We start from the raw sequence: 18,205 nt of genomic DNA on the forward strand, positions 1-18,205 counted from the left end.
ATCACACTGCTCTTGTGGATTTTCTTCCTATGGGCAGTTAGTTGAATTTGTTGCTTTATTTTTTAAGTGAGCTTGACAAAGTAGAAGTGAACAGCTGACAGCACAATCTAGACTTGTTTTCAGATAGCTAGTTTAAATCCCAGTGGATCTATTTACATTCTTTTCCTTTGAAGCACTATGACCTCACTTCAGTTTTCAGTAAAAAAAAAAGTAACTATTTTTCTGTTACTAGGCAAGTTAAAGCCTGAATCACTGAGGATGTTCTACTTTTTTATTTCTCCTTAATGTTCATGTGTAAGTCAACAGGAGAAAATAGCATAAGAAACTATTGGTTTGTGTAAAAATAAATAAATAATTTTTTTTTTTTAAAAAACAAGTTTTCAGGACTGTCACTCTCAGGAGTTTCCATCTATTCGACAATTCCTATTTCTAATCCTGTAGGGCTGATTAATCCTCTGTAAGCATGCCAGCTAGATAAAAATGGGTTTGCATAATCTCCCTTATGTGAAGGAGTAATTCTTGACTGAAGAACAGATTTTCACGAGTAAGGAGTTTTCATAGGCATCTAAATAGATTTTTCTGTTTCAACAGGCAGTCTTTTTTACTTTGAGATTTTACAGACTACTTGGCAATTTACTTTGATTCAAAAGGATTAATTATCTTCTGAGTTCCTGGCAATTGTTTTCCCTATTTAACAGGCATACAACAAAAATGAAGCAAGATTTATGGTGCTTACAGTCTTCTTTGGAATTAGCTTATGAAATTAATGCATACTATTGTACATTGCTCCTAAATGCATTAATGCATAAGAACTTGGCTAACCCAGCAACCATACAGGAGGCTTGGGGGAAAGTAGTTGTGAGGTATCTCTGTAGAAAATTATATTGTATTTGTGCCTAGTACATTCCACTGGAAGAAGATTACTATTGATACAAAGTGCAATTCGTTCAGTTTAGCAATTAGTAAACAATTGATTTAGAGAGCAAGAGAACACACATTCCAATAACTGAAAAAATGCATACTACTCTGAGGATAACCAAACTAGTCTTCCTTATGTTATCTAAAATTAGTGTGAAATCTTAATAGCTGGACAAAAGTTAGACTGATCTTATCCTATCTCAGCAATGCAGAAATAATGTAGGTGATCTGGACTGCATATGAGGCCAGGTGGACAAACAAGAATAAAATAATTACTTGCAGCCAATAGAAGCTTGGTATCTTATATAAATAGTCTTGCTAATTTGTGAGATCCCTTTGTGTCCAAGTTGCAAGGAATACAATTATAAACTGTCATCTTCAATTATGAAGTCAAATTCAGTTTACATTCCAGCATTTTCTTCAGAGAAGAAGAACAGAAGATTAACTACTCTTGTACAGCATAGAAATGCTTTGAATGCATTGCAGAAAAAAAGTTAATTTTCACTGAAAAGCATGTGTGTGCAGATACATATGCTATCTGTTGTACTGTTTATATAAAAAAGTCTTGGTATACTAGAATATTCAGGTATATAATCTTAAAAATAAATTTAATTATGTATTAAATGTTCTTTTTTTATTGAAAGTGCTTTTTAAGTGTCTTGTTACTACGAATTCAACAGAAGATACTTTAAAATATCTGTTACTTTTTTGGTTTTGTGACTATTTTTCTTTCTTTCACTACCATAGAATCAACAACTTCCATCTTTCTCCTGGCATTACTACAACACTGACTTTCTGTGAAACCCAGCTTCTTCCAAATGTGTTTAAAATAAAAATTTACAGAATCATAATGCTGTAATTGCAGCAATCTTGAACATTTAACCTGAGCAAAGAAAACCTTCCTAAAATCCGGCTATTTTTCCAAATTCTATCAGTCATGACAATTTCTGAAATAAACTATTAGCAATATTGTTGAAATGAGATGAACTGTTACAAGTTTTAACTAGTCAATATGTATAAGAAAGACAGGAAAAAAATACGAAACTTATTTTTTCTGCTATTGCTGCAGTCAGGAGACAGTGATTCTTAGCTGTAAGACAATCAATTATCAACATGTAGTGATAAGCAGCTCTACCCAGCTTCTTTCTGCTGTCTCTTTGCTGCCTGATTCATCAAACCAAACACTACAAATCAACTGTGAAAATGTATAGCATTATTTTAATCTCCATACCAACAGCTGACAAAGACTAGTTCATCTCTTATTTTTAACAATATGGATGTTGCTGGTACCGTTGATAGGGGTGGGATTTAACATTTATAAGTCCTTGTGTATTGTTGTACTTGGATGTAGCCAACAGCTGTATTTGTACAGCACAGCGTTTTCAGCTAGTTTTAGTTGATAATATGAACATTTATACATGTTATACTTGGACTACATGTTATTTAGAAAATAAATGTGGTCATTAATTATTGACATTTATGAAGTGTTAACACTGTTAAGGTGTAAACAATGAATAAAAGCTGTGCGAATTTCAAGGGAATGATGCACTGTCTGAACCAAAATACTGAGAAAATAGAATAGTCTCAATTTGAAAATTAACATGGGTTTTCTGCCAAAAAGTTAATTATTCTAGTTGCCAACTTCTCACTGTAAAATTTAGTGCAGAAAACACGTGTCCCATATCCAGTCCAGAAGGACTACAAAGTCCAAAGGAGGGTTTGTAAGTGGCTGTTTTGAGCAGGAAGGTGGTTTGAGTTGCTGGAGGAAAGTTCTGCCTCTCTTGCAAGATAGAGCTGTTTGTCTCCATCCTATCCTTTCTTGTTTAAATCATCTGTTAAGCAGTTTTATTTCAGAAAACAGTTGCTTGATTAACTGTAGTCTAGTTTTCATTGTATGGCAAGGATTATCTTAATCTGCTTTTTGCCCCAGGTCTCTGATAGATTTTTTTCAAAAAGTCAACAATAAAGTTGAACTGATTCTACAACTTTGTGGTAAAATGTGCTAAGGCAGAGTTTAGGAGTTGCTATTTCAAAGAGTGAATGTTTAAAGATAGTTAGACATTTCAGCTTGACCACATTTGTCCTAACTTAGTGCCACTACCCTTTCACAGGGATAGGTCTGCTTGGTCAGTTCAAGTCTAGTCTGCAACTAGAACTGAGAACTGAATGAGAGTCTAGCCATGTAACAAATTACAGTTTTGGAGACATATACATCTCATTAATATATTTATGTCTCCAATGAAAATACTTATATGATTCAAATGTTTATTTATTCACCTTCTGAAACTAAATGCAATCAAATTTATTCTGTTTTTTTTTTTTAATTTTGTATACCTGTTTGAGAACATGCAGGTTCTGAGAAACTCTGAGTGCCAGAACATATATTTATGAGAGAATTAAATATTCTGCCATAAAAATTATGAAGTCTTCTATTTTTACTGGAAGCTGTTGGATCTTGTCTGCACCTTAGATAGGTTGTGATTTAATAAGCTTCAAAAAGTAAAACATTTGTTATATGATGAACAATATTAACAATAGGATTAATCAAACTATTATGATTCAAAGAAAAATGTTAATATGTACTGTTATGTTTGGAAGGAATCTGAAATAGCTACCATAAAAAAATAAAATATTTATGGATCAAGGTGACACTTTCAGATGTCATAAAAATAATTAATGTGTAGGTGCTTACCAGATGGTTCATTGAAGTTCTTAAGGTCAGGAAATGTTAATCTGCATTTAGAAAAGTTAGTCCTTAGGCAAGCAAGTATATGTCCCCTACCTCACATCCCATCTAGTCCAGGAGCTGCTGATTTTGCACCCTCATACAGAGTGCATCCAGGCAAACCAGACCAAGTCCTTGCAGCAGAACAAGAAGGAAAGGCAGCTACTAGGGCTGCAGTTTCTCCAGGGGGATGTCCAAGTCTGCCCTTACAATGAGAAGAGCTTTTTTTCTGTAGTCTGGTAAGCTGGCTTCAGTTCTTTTGCAGCCACAAGCCTTCACCCTTAGCCTTTTCCCTTTTCCTCTTTGTCCACGTTAGGTTTCAGTTATCCCCCAGATCTCATAAGCTGCTTGTAAGTCTCCACTAAAGTTCAGTGCACCCAAGCTGTGACTAGGACGTTTCTAGCAAAGGTTTTGCATATCTGGCCACAGTTTTCCCTTTCCCATTCCTTTTCTCTTTTCCTTCCTGCCAATATTTTGCATCCTTTGGTGGAACCACCCTTCAGCATGTAAAAAACTTATACTTCAGGGACAGATTGGAATTTGAAATTTTCCCAAGTAAGCAAAGTCACTCTATCATTACTTTATTTCATAGACTAAGGGATGTTCTATAGAAAAGTGTCCTGACAAATTAAATGTACTTCAGAGGGGGCAGAACAATTGAATGTACATCTTCATCAAAAATGTTTATATTCTAGACCTACCTAAAATGAAAGACGTTGTGGAATAGACTGGTAATTTGCTACTGACTTCATTGCTACTCACCTGAAGTTATTTAGGGGACAAACCACCTCTGTCCATCAGATTCCAAATGTCAGAAAATGGCCAATCTTCCTGATTCCCTTTCTGTGTTCATAGTCTCTTAATCAACTTAGTTTCACTTTAGTTGATGAAACAAAAAGAGACCTTTAAGTAAAAGCAAGCAGTTTCCAATTCAGAATCTGAATAATGGCTTTTCTATGCTTTCGCTGTGGTCTGTGTGATGCCTATGTAGCAGTAAGTCTTTTAAAACTCCAGAGGGCTTTTGTGACTCTTGCTGCTAATGAACTATGTTGTTAAACCTTTTGAGCTTTTCTGAAAAACAGTGACAGGTTTTTCTCAAACTCAAATTAATTTCTAGTAAGTCCATCCCATTAAAGCTAACCTATTTACCAATCTGTTGTTTGATATGTTAGCTCTGAGCTATGTGTTTTGTGATCACTCTGCTTGTGGGAGTTCTGTCTGCATGCAGTAAACTTACTCCATTTGAAATGCTGTTTCATGTAACTGGGTCACTGGTAGTTAGCTTAGGACCCAAGTGCAAGAGCCACCACTTTTATAAAACACAACACGCATCATGTTTGTTGTTTCATAATAAATCAGAAGCTGAACCCAAAGTGGGTGGCCCATTTTCATTGGTGGCCCATTTTCATTGGCTTGTAAAATAATGAAACCTTTGATATGCAAACAAATATAAATGTTTACATTACATTTGATATTATTCTGAGAAGCCTAATATACTTTTGTTTCTATCCATTGCTTAAGTTGTATAATTCTATAGAAATTTAGTTTATTTTTTCAATTATGTAAAATGCATAAATATAAAATATGTAAGCTGAACTTCAAAATTGGTATGTTCTTTAATTATAGAGCAGCACTCTTGTCTGCCTTCTGACCTGTTTGTATAATGTAATGTAATTATACTTGTTTGGAAACCATTGCTTTCAGTCAAACATTCAGTTCCTGCTGCAAATATAGGTCAGCTGCTTAAAAGAGCATTTCTGGGATCTGCACTAATTTCAAAACCCATCACTTTAAATTCTGGATGACTTCTGAGTGTAACTTTAAAAAATGCTTTTGAAAACAACTAGATATAACTAAAGGCATATTTATATAAATGGATTCAGACGAACTTCAATGCGATCTCATCATACACAAACCAGCTGGAGTTCTTAAATTGTAGAACTGTGACTTAACTAATGCTTTTCTGGGGACAGGTGATGCCTGCTGTAACTTGCCTGTAAGCACAGGTATGAAAGGTAGTTTTTCCTGGTTAATGTCATATACTTGTCTGTTTGGATGTTCTTTATTTCATACAAAATAATTCTCTTCTAAAACTTCAGTTTCCTGCTAGAACCTTGTATTTACTGTTCTGATCAGAATCCTTTTTCTCTTTAAATAGGAACTAGAACAATTGTTAATGATGGAGACAAAAAATTACAGAAAGACCATAAAGTTTTACCAGAAACTATTGCAGAAAGAAAGAAGAACCAAAGGTAAGATTACAGTAACTTGCCAGTAATGAAATGGGTGCCTAGTTGTAAGGATTTTTTCTGTAAATCAGAATCATTGATGTTCTTATGCTGTGTGTTTTAAATCTAAAGGTCCTGAAACTAAATCTATGTTGCCCAAATTGAGAGGACAGCTACAGGAGATGAAATCAAAAGTGCAGTTTCTTGAACTAGTGAAGAAATACATGCAGGCAAGTCAGACTATTTTACTTCTGTTTCATTTCTCATTTCAGTGTAGTTGGCTGCTCAAGGCAGCATATGAAATGTGAAATGTTTTGTGTCAAAGAACCGAATGAGGTAGGATCTAAAAGAATTATTAAAACAAAGGTAATCACTACTAGTATTGTTTAAAAAGGAAAAAAAGCAATTGTATGAAATGCAGTTTGGCTTTAAGTTGACTGTATTTTGTGTGGATTTTCCTCTTTATTTTCCTACATTTTATTTTTTCATGGCTTTGCATCTTTGAGCAGATCATGTATGCAGAGCAGTGGGGTGTGGAATCCTGTATGCTGCCTACAGTCATTCACAACGGGAGAACTGACACCATGGATGTGGCACCTACAGATGAGTCGTCATTGCTTCTTTACTATAACACAGAGAAACACCAATGTAATAATCAAAATGGAATAAGAGTTCTGCAGGCTGGTACAACACTTGGTTTAATGGCTTATTTATATTCTAGGTATAGTATATTTTGCACATCCTCAGTTGGGAGTGGGTCGAGGCATAGTGGCTAATTCAGGAAAAAATAGTCTCCATGATAAACCCTAGTTGCTCAACATTGCATAAATTCTCCTCTCTTCTATCAAGTTTAATGTTATTTCTATGAACATTTATTTACAGAAATGGGCATGGAAATGGTAAAAGACAGTCTGATAAGAAATAAGCCAAAACTGCTAAGTTTGGATTTGATTAGAACTTGAAGCATGTGATAATAACTCAAAAACTAATAACCTTAAACTTTTTTATCCTTTACTTATATGAGTTTTTGCTCTGACAATTTTCATGGAACCAAGGCTCTCTATGTTACTACCAGCAGTATAGCAATTCTTCAGAACACATAATTTGATAATTCTTATTAATAGGATCTGGATGTGAAAAAGTATAGGTTCTGTATTACAGGCTATTGACCCAGTCCTTGGGACTGATCAAGATGCAGGCTTATCTCAGGGCTTAAATAGGGGCAAAGATGTCCTTTAACCTTCAGCTAGGGTGAGGGCACTGTTGTTTTAAGGTACCTGAGCCATAATAGTAAGAAGGATGGAAACTGCCTGAGAGACTCCATCAGACTTGTGCCACTGTAGAGGGAGCAACTTCCTCCCAGCTGCTTCTCCCAGCTCATCCTGACTCTGAGACCCAGTTACTTATCCTGAGTGCTGTTTTTCCTGGTAGTTAATATTTTGCACAAAGTGAACAAATTGTTTTGTAATCGGAGCTTCCATATTCATCAAACCCAAACTGTCATGGTTAGCCGTAAGCCATCAGGGAGACAGGACAATTAACTTGTGTTAAGACCTGGAATGTATGTGTGTGTATATATATAAAAAAAGAAAATGCACTCATTCTTAATGTGTGTATAATAAGTATATTCTATTGTTAAAGCAACTACTTTTCTAATTAGAACTACAGGAAATATTTTCTTGCTTGAAGTATCTACTTTTTATGCTGTTATAATAAAAAAAATCTTTTAAAACAACATCAAGTGAGATGATAGAAAAAAGAAAATTAAATATGTTCTTCCGTACTATTTAGAATGTAACTTTTGATAATAATAGAAATGTCAAAGTAGTTCTTTACAAAATTGCAAGTAGAGAAACTTTTTATAAAAACAAATTACGCTTTCAGTTTTGTTGATCACAATATTTGATGTGTAAAAATAAAATAAAAAGAAATCAAGGTTTTATGTAAAGCTTGAGAATTTAATCCCTATTAATTCTTGATATTTTGTGGATTTTTTTTTTTGCTGTTGCCATACTCAAATGCAAGAAGAAATCGTGTTCTTGTTTGTCTGAAGTTTTTCTTGTGCTTCACAGAAATGCATTTTTAGAAGGTTATGTACAGCAGTTTCTCTACACGTTTCGTTATTTCTGCACACAAGAAGAATTTTTGCAGTTTCTTCTTGATAGAATCAGCAGCACTTTATCCAGGTACAGTAATTTCCTGTGAAAAATTTTATCAAAGCACAATTGACTTTCCCCCGCCAATGGCAAATAGCTGTTTCTGAAAAGAACTACTTAATTTAATTGAATTTTGATGTTTGTTTTTCTAAGACTCTCTTGACAATTGAGAGTGAAACTAGAGCAAGTACTGTATTTGACAATGTGCTTACTTCTTTTATCTTCTGAAGTCTGAGTCTTATTTTTACCACTTGTTCAGTGATGGGTTGCAAGTATGACCACAGCTTTGTTTCTATACAGCCATGGATTCTAGAGACAGGAAACATAAGAATTTAAGATAGTACAGTCAATACCAAATAATTGTGTTGTTTTCAACACTTTTAAATTGGAGTTGGATATCAATTTTGGTGAAATAAATGCCTTTTTCTTCTCACCAGTGCAAGCCTGGATCCTTCCACATCACTTACCAAAATATGTAACCGCAGTTTCTACATCCTGCAGGCTTGGATTGAAGACTGCTACAGTGTAGACTTTGCAACAAATGCTGATCTTTTGTGTACCCTAAAAGAATTTATTTCTTCCAAGGTAAGTCAGAATTTCAGTAAAAGCTTTAAGAAAAAAAGAAACAGTTTAGTTATGGTATATGTAAGATTGTTACTGCAAAAGAACTGTCCTAATTACAAATAAAGTAAAAGAAAAAATGCTATCTTTGACATCTATGTTCAATATGTCTGTTTTTGGACAGGCACGAATCTTCCAACTATATTGTGTCTTGCTTGTGATTTATCGGAAATTGAGTTCAATATTCTGTTAATCTGCTTTGCATTTACAGGTTGCTCGATTAAATGGCTATGGTGAACATTTGTTGTCATTGCTTGAGGATGCTTCTGCCAGGAAAAATGGCAGTGCTCATCAATGCTCTAGCATGGATAAATGTGAAGAGGAAGGTGAGGAGGACAGAAAAATGTTACATTCCCTGTGTAAACAGCTCTCAGAAGATGTTTCCAGAAAGGTATGTCTTTTCTTCAGACTGCAGTATATGGAGCATATTTCTATATATTATTTTCTAACAAAAACTAAAGTATCCAGTTTAGGGTCCAGACCCTGATCTGGTAAAAATTATGTACCTGCATTTTAAATTTTCTTTTGAAAGTATCTAAGGCCTAAACAGTTCTGTAACTATGGAAATCTTCTTAAGCCTTAATTGCGCCCTGTCAGCTGTTTCAGTGATAATAGGTCAGATAATCAAAATTTAGAGAGGAGTTGAGCTCTTCATCCTTGATACTAGCATGTGACTCATAGTTACTAGGAAACCTTTTACCCCTTGTCAAACATTAATACTTTTTATTAGACATATATCTTTGTAAGACTATAAATATAGGAAAACAGCAGGAAGTGAGAGGTTTCCTGCTAGAACTTCCCAAGCTTGTAGCAAAAACTTGTCTGAACTTTTGCCTGTATTTACTGGTTTATATAGTGTGCTAGTGAAAAGTAACCCCAGAAGCCAGAACATACTGTAGGCTTTTCCTGAAAAAAGATCTCTCTATAGAGTGACCAAAATGACATGTGGAAGTCAAATGTATCGATAATGTGCAAGCTGAATTTAGAATCAGCCTCCTGATAAAGGTGCAGAATTCCATGGGGTACACTGGAGATTCAACCAATAAAGGGCGAGCAGAATAGAGAAACATGGACTTCTTTTATTCTCACTGCATCATAATGATACTGAAAGACAGCAGAAGGAAAAAGAATGGAAAACCAAATATTTCTTTGGAAAGGGATGTGTGATTCTAAGCAAAAAGAGTACAAGAAATAGTAGGAAGTAAAATAGAAAATACAGAACTTCAGAATATAAACCATTTTATGACAGCAATCTTGAATACACAGAAGTTTGTTTTAAATACCAATTGTTGATGGAGATCTGGCATCCTCCTGCTCAAACTCATTGACTGTGCATATTAGCTTAAAACAGCAATGTTGAATAAACCAATTAGTGTCTGGGCTAACCTTGAAGATTAGCTGAAGAGTTTTGTATCCATAAAGGTGTTTCTCTAGCAAAACATTCGAGAAAGTTACATCAAGGGGAGATGTAATGTTTGCCTTAAAGAAGTTGTAGCTTTATACTTTTTTTTTTCTACAGAACTTTAACTGGAAACTTTCCAAAGGTATGGGACCAGTTGCACAGTGTCAGAGAGAGCAACTGTACACTAGTTCATCAGTTTTGCCAAAGCCATGCTATAACAGTTTTACAGAAGAATTCCCAGTCTCCTTTGCTAAAGCAGATGAAGTGGGACCATATCTCTTAATAGAATACAGTGTGCAACAGCTTTGTTGTCAGCTTACGTTACTGCAACAGGTACAAAGGTCTAGGTTTACTTGGAAGTACAAATAATACCTATCTTCTTACTTTATACTTAGCCTCCTTTCTATACCATTTCTGAACCCTGTTTCAAGCTTATTTCATGCTATTTCATAAGACTTTGAATTAAAATAATCCACTTTTCTCTTGAAATCTCTAAAATTTAGAATGGCTAATTCTATTCTTAGGCTGTGATCCCTCTGATAAATTTGCTGAAGAGAGGGGAGGAGGGGAACCCTCTGTCATTTTTATCCTCAAGCATTTTAAAAGAACCGTTAGATCTAACAACAGATATATCTTGCTGTTTTTGTTTAGGAAGTATTTCATAAATGTCATCCAGTTCACTTTCTAAATTCAAGAGCACTTGGTGTTAAAGACAAATGTGTTGCTGTCCAAAAGTAAGTTGCTTGTTTTAACTGCCCTTCTATTCTGTTGATGCACAATAACTTACTGTGTTACACTTTTAATGCATTTAGGAAGAGAGGAACATTTTAAATACTTAATATCTTGTTGACAGACTAGTCCATTTATGCCCTTGTTTTAATTTAAAGAGATTTTATACATGTGTATGTACCTATGCATGTATGTATATGTGGTAGGTCACATTTGCAAGGTGGTTTCTTTGAAATCTGAAGTGGGTCAGGTCAAAATATTTCTGAAGACTTGTGTTGAGGAGTTGCTTCAAAAGTTTCATTTTTGGTGGGAAAAAAAAAGTCATGGTTTCTGAAACAGTCTCCTTGATCATACATGTGTGTATGTATATAAAATCTCAACGACCATCACAGTGTCACAGAATAGCTGAGGTTGGAAGAGATCTCCCAAGATTTTGTAGTCCAGCTCCCCTGCCTTAAGCAAGGTCAGCTAGAGCAGGTTGCCTGGAATCGTGTGCAGCTGGATTCCAAATGTGAATGAAGACTCCACAGCCTCTCTGTGCAATGTTCATTTTGTACTGTTAGGTAGATGAAGTATGAGTATCCACAGATATCTAAGAATTTTCCTATAGTTATTAGAGTGGTTACCAACCTATTTAAATTACTTGCTCAATGGTAATGAATGTTTTCATCCAGCCACGTGGACCTAATTATATTTGATTACAGTCTACTACTTACATACTCAGTGGATTCAGCTAGCTTCTAATTAGTACTTAATTGCACTACCTCTAGTAGACTTTTCTGTCTAAGGATAGGGAATGAACATCTAAAGCAGCTCATCTTTTACAGATTGTTAAATGGCATAGGCTAAATCAGCTAGTTTATATTGGTTTGGGGGTTCAGGCATGGGAAACAAACTGGTGCCACTAGGTATCAGGCTCGATTTCTTATGTGGCTGCAGTTTTTTATGAGTTTGGATTTCTGGCTGTTATTTTGTGTCAGATTGGATGGTTTGTTTTGTTCAGTAACAAGTGGTGAAGGTGTCTTTATGTACAGAAATGTATACTGTATATACTTATTTTATTATCACATATAATTATCTTGTACTTATACGGAAGAAAAAGTAACATAGCTCACTATATACTTCGTAAAAGATTACGAAAATCAAGACTGCAAGCACTGCAAAGCTATTTTAAATGGTTAAAGTTGGCATTTTCACAATCAAGGTTTTCTTTGAGAATCCAAAGTCAGCATGAATTATTTTGCCTTTTTTTCCCATTTTCTCCATAGAGCTGTTTCTACTGAGACAGTTTCACTTAACGTCTGTAATCTATTTCTGTCGAAGTGCATACAAGACCAGTACCTTCTACAATTATTAAGAAATGCAGACAGTACCAGCACCTGGGTTGCTGCTGAAATTGTAACATGTCACACGTCTAAGGTTCGTCATTCTTTTGTATTGTATTATGAATTATGAAATGGTTATTTATTTGTTATTGTATGTGAGTTGCCATATGGCAAAGCTGCAAGAAATATTCTGAAATACACTTGTGTATGGGCCATTAATAAAATTTTGTTTGTTGTCACAAGGAGGGTCTTGGATATCTCGGGTGTTTTGTAGCAGCAGGTGTCAAAACCTACTAAGAATGGAAGAAATGGGTTGCCTGAGGATAACAGATGTCAGACTTTAACAAGGATGCTTTGGTGACAGAAAAGAGAAAACTTTGTGTTGGAGGGAAATGTTACTACAGTCAACAATTTTAATAACAAATTCAAAAAGAAAATGCATGTCATCTTCTTCCTTCTTATTTAATTTTATTATGTAGATTTACTGTATATATTTAGTATATATTATTTTAATATGTAGTATATCTTGATTTTTTTTTTTTCAGCTGCAGGTGAGCTTGTTATCAAAATTTCTTCTTATAGCAAAATGCTGCTATGAACAAAGAAATTTTGCTACTGCGATGCAAATCCTAGCAGGCTTGGAAAATCTTATTGTACGACAGTTACCAGTAAGTTGGGACTCTGTTCTGTAACTATTTTGCTTAACATAATCTTGTTCCAATATGGGCATTAATGTGAAAAACAAAAATATATTTTGTTTTATTGTAAGGCCTGGAAAATTTTACCTGCAAAAGTAGCTGAAATAATGGAGGAACTCAAGGCTGTTGAGGTATGGTATAAAGTTTTTAACGTAAAAATACTTCTTTGGGGTTGGAGAATAAGCAAGATCTGCTTAAATGGGTACCTCTGCAGGATGAAAGACATAATTATTACTTTGTATTATGAAGGAGATTTTAATTTGATTTAAGACTTTTGACTCTTAATCTAAGAGTTTACATTAATTTTCATCTCAGTGTTTCTCAAAAATGTATCCTGTGTGACTGAAAACTCAAGAAAGATATTTCAAAGTAAGCTAGGACATTGGATATGCTTTTTTTGGTGATTTCTGCAGGAGCTTTGTGGCTGCAATCTGTTTTGAAAAATTTTAAATTTTAAAATCTTAAATTTTAAAATTTTATCACAGGCATTCTCTTATTGCTCTATACAATTTTGAATCATAGAGTGAAGTTCTAAAATGTAATTTTGGCTATGATTTAGAACAAGTAAAATTATGTATGAAGTATCTTTTGATTAAAGTTACTTTCTTTATTTGTGTACTTTGAAATGTTTGCCACTAGATTAATTCATAGTGTTGTCTTCAACTTCAATGCCAAAAGTTAAAATGCATGGCAAATAAATACATAGCACTAAACACAGAAGTGGAGAACTTCTTGTAAAATCTGCCCCAATACTTAATGTGAGATTTTCTGTGTGCATTTTTAAACTAGGTGTTTTTAAAAAGTGACAGCTTGTGCTTGATGGAAGGAGAAAGATTCAAAACACTTCCAACAATTCCATCAGCCCATGTTTTGGCTATGCATGTCCAACAACTTGAAACTGGAGGATTCACAATGACAAATGGAGCTCACAAGTGGACTAAACTTAGGTAATTATTTTAATGACGTACGTATGTCACCTAAATTTTTAAAATGAAATATTGTCTAATGGGGTAGTGAGAGCTAACACAACATTTCACAATTAGCAGTTTAAATAGTTTCAGTCATTTTGACATCTAACTAAAGGGAGTTATACTATAGAAGGGAATGCTCAATGCCTTTGAATTTCCTTTAAAGTTTGTTTTGGGGGTTTGTTTTTTTTATCATCAGTAAAGCAAACTAACCTCTTTTACTATATTCTCTTCCAAGAAATATTGCAAAAGTTGTGAGCCAAGTTCATGCATTTCAAGAGAATCCTTATACATATACACCCGATTTCAAGCTGCAGTCTTACCTCAGACAAAGAATAACTCATTTTAAAGATGCAGACATTTCTGCCTTGGCAGCTGACAACTGTGCCAACTTCCATCAGATACCAGCAGAAAAACATTCTCGAAAAATTCAGGACACACTGCGCAGAATGAAGGCAACATTTCAGTAATTATTTACATTTCATCTGTTCTGTTCTAAGTGTGGATTGTAAAACTGGATTAACTTGACTTCATCTCCTGGACCAATTCCCAAGCAAATACTTAAGTGAAGTGACTTAAAATACTATCTCAAGTTGAAATGATTATATTTCTTAACACGGAATTATAAAATACTGACTAATGAGATTTTAATCCCTGGCAACTGAATGACAGATCAAAAGACTAAAAATAAAGATAAAAGTAAAGAGAGAGTATAGATGAAAAGGATGATTAATTTTGTCACTGTTCTTTAGCATAAAAAAATAATTAGCCCACCAAAAAATATTAAAAAATACTGTGGAAATAAGTTAAAATTACAGCTTCCATTGCAAAGTTGGCCTAGGAGAGTTCAGAGTATAGTTCATTAAATGCTGAATATATTTTTATATAAATATGGTACACTTGTAGTCTGTCACAGTGTGCATATAATTCAGGGACACAGATCCTCTGCTATCCTTTGACTGTTGGTGTATCTTGCTTTTATGTTGTGTATTATGAAGGCTACAATTGACTTAAATAATTGGCCATCTTTTTCTTCAAGCGTATTAAGGAAGGAGAGGAATGCCATGGTGCAACTTTTTTTTGTTTTGGTTTTAGTGTCATCGAACTAACTGTTTCCAAATGAAAGTAAGATCTGAGTCTAAATATTACCAATTTGTTGCTCTGCTTCTGCCCTCATGGCCTTGTGAAAACAGTAAATGTGAAATTGCTTTTTTTCCTATATTTGGCACAAGAATCACTTTGCCAATTTGTGTACATCTGTATGTGTGCACATTTGATTACGGCTTTTGCTCCTGAGATTGCTTCTGTAGATTGCAGTGCTCCAGCAGTATTAAATAGACGATGACTGTGTGAAATTTGGATCTGCAACTTGTAAAACTTTGGTGCTAACCTATTGATAGACCTTATACTTCCAAGACCTTCTAAACAGCAATGAAATACGATGCTATTGCTAGAAATTTTGTTGAGCTACCCAGGTTTATGCAAGGCCAAAATGTTAAGGCTACAAATTAGTTACAAATACAAGTATTTCTACCAGATGGAACAACGGTAGTATTGGAAGAGAAGTGGGGAAGGGCAAGAAACAGCTAAAATGAGCTCTGTCCTGAAGGTGATTTGCTAGAACTGTGTTTAAAAAAACGAAAATATTTTGAGAGATGTGAAGAGCAGATGTGAACTGACTGTCTTGGCTTGTTTTAGTGATGTAAGAAATGGGAATGTGCACATCTCTAGCATTTTGCAAATTGTACTATTGTATTTGACAGAAATGCATGTGCACATGTTAAGTTGTAGTTTTTTCAATGTTTAAGAGGAAAGCTTCTCCTTTTCTCTCGTCAATAACAGCAATATGTACATCACAGGCCACCCACTTCTCGTCTTTCTCAGCAAAAACAAGGTACTCTCCATTAAATACCTCAGTTACTTTTTCATACTAATATATTAATAATAACTCTTGTGCTCTTATTGGTTTAAACAATGGAGAACTCAGTCCTCAACAGGATTTTCTTACATTTGTTCTACTTTTAAGATGATTTATTTTGTTATTTACCATATGTAGGTTTAGCATGTAATTAATTGTAGTATTCTGATTTACCCTTAAGGAGTTAAAACGTGTTGCTATTTCTCTAAAAATTGCCAAATGTGAAAACATTTAATCTTTACCTCCTATCTTTATATAATAGTCATTTAAGAATGTTAATTATAACCTTATGTTCAGACATACATTTCACATATTTGATCTATATGCATTTATTTTAAATAATTGTTTTATTAGTAGTTGTTTTTTCTCAATTAAAAATTACCATTCACTTAAAGCCACGCCTTGCATTTGAAAGACAGTAAAATTTTAAGTTACTAATTTAAAGAACTCCACAAAACTTGCTAATTGCATGATCTTAGTAAGTTTATTTTATATAGTTGCCAGTCAGACTGTTGAAATTGCTTTTGTAGGTTTACTTATCATTTATATTTTGCACTCATGATAATCACTTATCATTTCTATTTTGCACTCGTGATAATTAGCTCATATATTTCTTACAGTTTTTATCAGGATTTAAAGAAACTACTGCATCTAGAAAATATTATGTTTATTCTATGACAATAACTGGTGCTATACAAGAATTTAAAAATCATCTCATGTCTTCTGTATAATGCTTCAGTGTATCAGGCCTTCTATTGCTTTAAATGCATAGTATTGAGTTATGCTACTACTCTAGAGTGTTTTCATCAATCAGATATTTAAGATTTTGTATTTAGGCACCACCCCACAACAACAACAACAGATGTAAACAGCTACTGAAAAAAAAAAGAATAAATCACTCTTCTGCAAGGAAACGAGTTTGCTTTTCTCCATGAACACTGCTGTATGCACATCTTATGTGACACAGACTTCAGAATAAAGTTACATCCAGCACATAGCTGTACTGCTTATTAGTTATATATAACTATGTAACTATATATATATAAAAAACACTATATAACTATATAACTTATTTATTAACTTATTACTTATAACTAAGCAGGAAGGGTTGGGCTAAAGTTTTCTCTCCCTGTGAGGAATGTCCTTTTAAAAGAAAACACAGGACAAAACGTGTCAAAGAAACAAGCTCACTTGTATCTAGCTGGCAAAATATTATTGGCATCAGTAATTGTATTGCATAAATGAGGGACTCTGCATTCTGGCCCCATGTTTCCATTCCAATACTGAATTAGAATATTTAGAAAAAAATGAAGTTTGTTCTTTAAGCCAGAATTGCCACCAGCTGTCCTAGTTCTTCTTCATTTTTTCCACACTTCCCTCATCTTGTTTTTATGTTGTTTATTTTTCAAACAGTGACCCATGGAGTTTCTGAAATGAAGTCTGCCCCTTGGGAGCCTTTCCAGTTGCTCTGTGCTTTGGTGCTCTTTCTGTGTCCCTTTGCAGGTGTCTATCCCCAGGATCCCTGGGGTTTTCAGACCTCCTGCTTGAGAGATGGGAATTGTGTCCTAGTTACACTAGCTGCATTTGAAAGCAGATTTCCAGCTCCAATACCTCCAGGAGCCTGCCAGGAAACAGAGGTGAATTCAGTTGGAGCCTATGAACTATTTCATAGAAGCCCAAACCAAGAAAATGGAAAATATTTCATGAATCAACACTGATTCATGATTCTGACAAATTTCTTTCCTTGAAACTTTTTCAGCTGCTTCTAAATTTTGTTTTTATGGTTTTCTAACTTCTTCCTTTATGTATTGGATTGGTTTCATAAGTATTGCTGAGATTTCTCCGAGTACTGCGTGTGATTTGCAAAGGATTAAAATTTTAGGAAATCTGTTTCTAAATAACAAATTAATAAACTACAGTTTCAAAGGAGGGGACCTAACAATTTTTCAGTGTTAACATATGGTTGATTGTTTTATTCCTTGATATTATGATGAGGGAAACAGTGCAGATAAATTGTTTTTCTCCCTCAAACTTGCTTAAATACAATCCAAAGCATATCCTCATTTAAATTACATGGTTTGTTCTGTTTAGAGTTTTTCCTTTTTTTTGAGAAAATATTCTTTCTCAAAACATGCTTTATAAATAATTATTTTAAAATACATGTTGAGCTTTAGAAGGCATCTCAAATCGTTGGAAATGCAGGTTTGAACAGTATTTGAAAACTCAAGCCCCATAAATCAAGCTTAGTTGAGTGGTCATCTTTGAGATTTGCCTTATTAACAGGTATTCTTCACCTATAAATGTTTTTTATCTTCATTTAGTTATTATAAATGTAAGAAATTTTCAGATAGTCATTTTAACTGCCCCCACTACAATTTGCACTATAAAAGTTTTTTTCCCAAGAGATCTTGTAGTTATTTTAAGTACCAATAAATTACTAATTTGTGGTGGAAGATTGCATTAGGGTTTTTATGTGATTTTTCTACTCTGATAACTCTCTAAAAATACATGGGAGAA

The 18,205-nt window shown here is 34.1% G+C and overlaps 1 protein-coding gene across 1 annotated transcript in view; it reads left to right on the plus strand.

The window, feature by feature from the left end:
- KNDC1 (kinase non-catalytic C-lobe domain (KIND) containing 1) overlaps positions 1–14,430 on the plus strand; it is a 59,065-nt gene extending 44,635 nt beyond the window's left edge. Inside the window, 13 exon segments of the mRNA XM_009707753.1 lie at positions 5,802–5,895; positions 6,004–6,101; positions 6,381–6,592; positions 7,944–8,057; positions 8,465–8,612; positions 8,860–9,039; positions 10,168–10,383; positions 10,702–10,784; positions 12,048–12,198; positions 12,650–12,772; positions 12,874–12,933; positions 13,592–13,749; positions 14,009–14,430. Coding sequence (XP_009706055.1) covers positions 5,802–5,895; positions 6,004–6,101; positions 6,381–6,592; positions 7,944–8,057; positions 8,465–8,612; positions 8,860–9,039; positions 10,168–10,383; positions 10,702–10,784; positions 12,048–12,198; positions 12,650–12,772; positions 12,874–12,933; positions 13,592–13,749; positions 14,009–14,240 — 1,869 coding nt within the window. The 3' untranslated portion in view covers positions 14,241–14,430.
- Positions 14,431–18,205: the final 3,775 nt, after the last annotated feature.

Source organism: Cariama cristata, unplaced genomic scaffold (genome assembly GCF_000690535.1).
Source record: "Cariama cristata isolate BGI_N322 unplaced genomic scaffold, ASM69053v1 scaffold40899, whole genome shotgun sequence".
In the NCBI taxonomy this organism is placed as follows: Eukaryota; Metazoa; Chordata; class Aves; order Cariamiformes; family Cariamidae; genus Cariama; species Cariama cristata.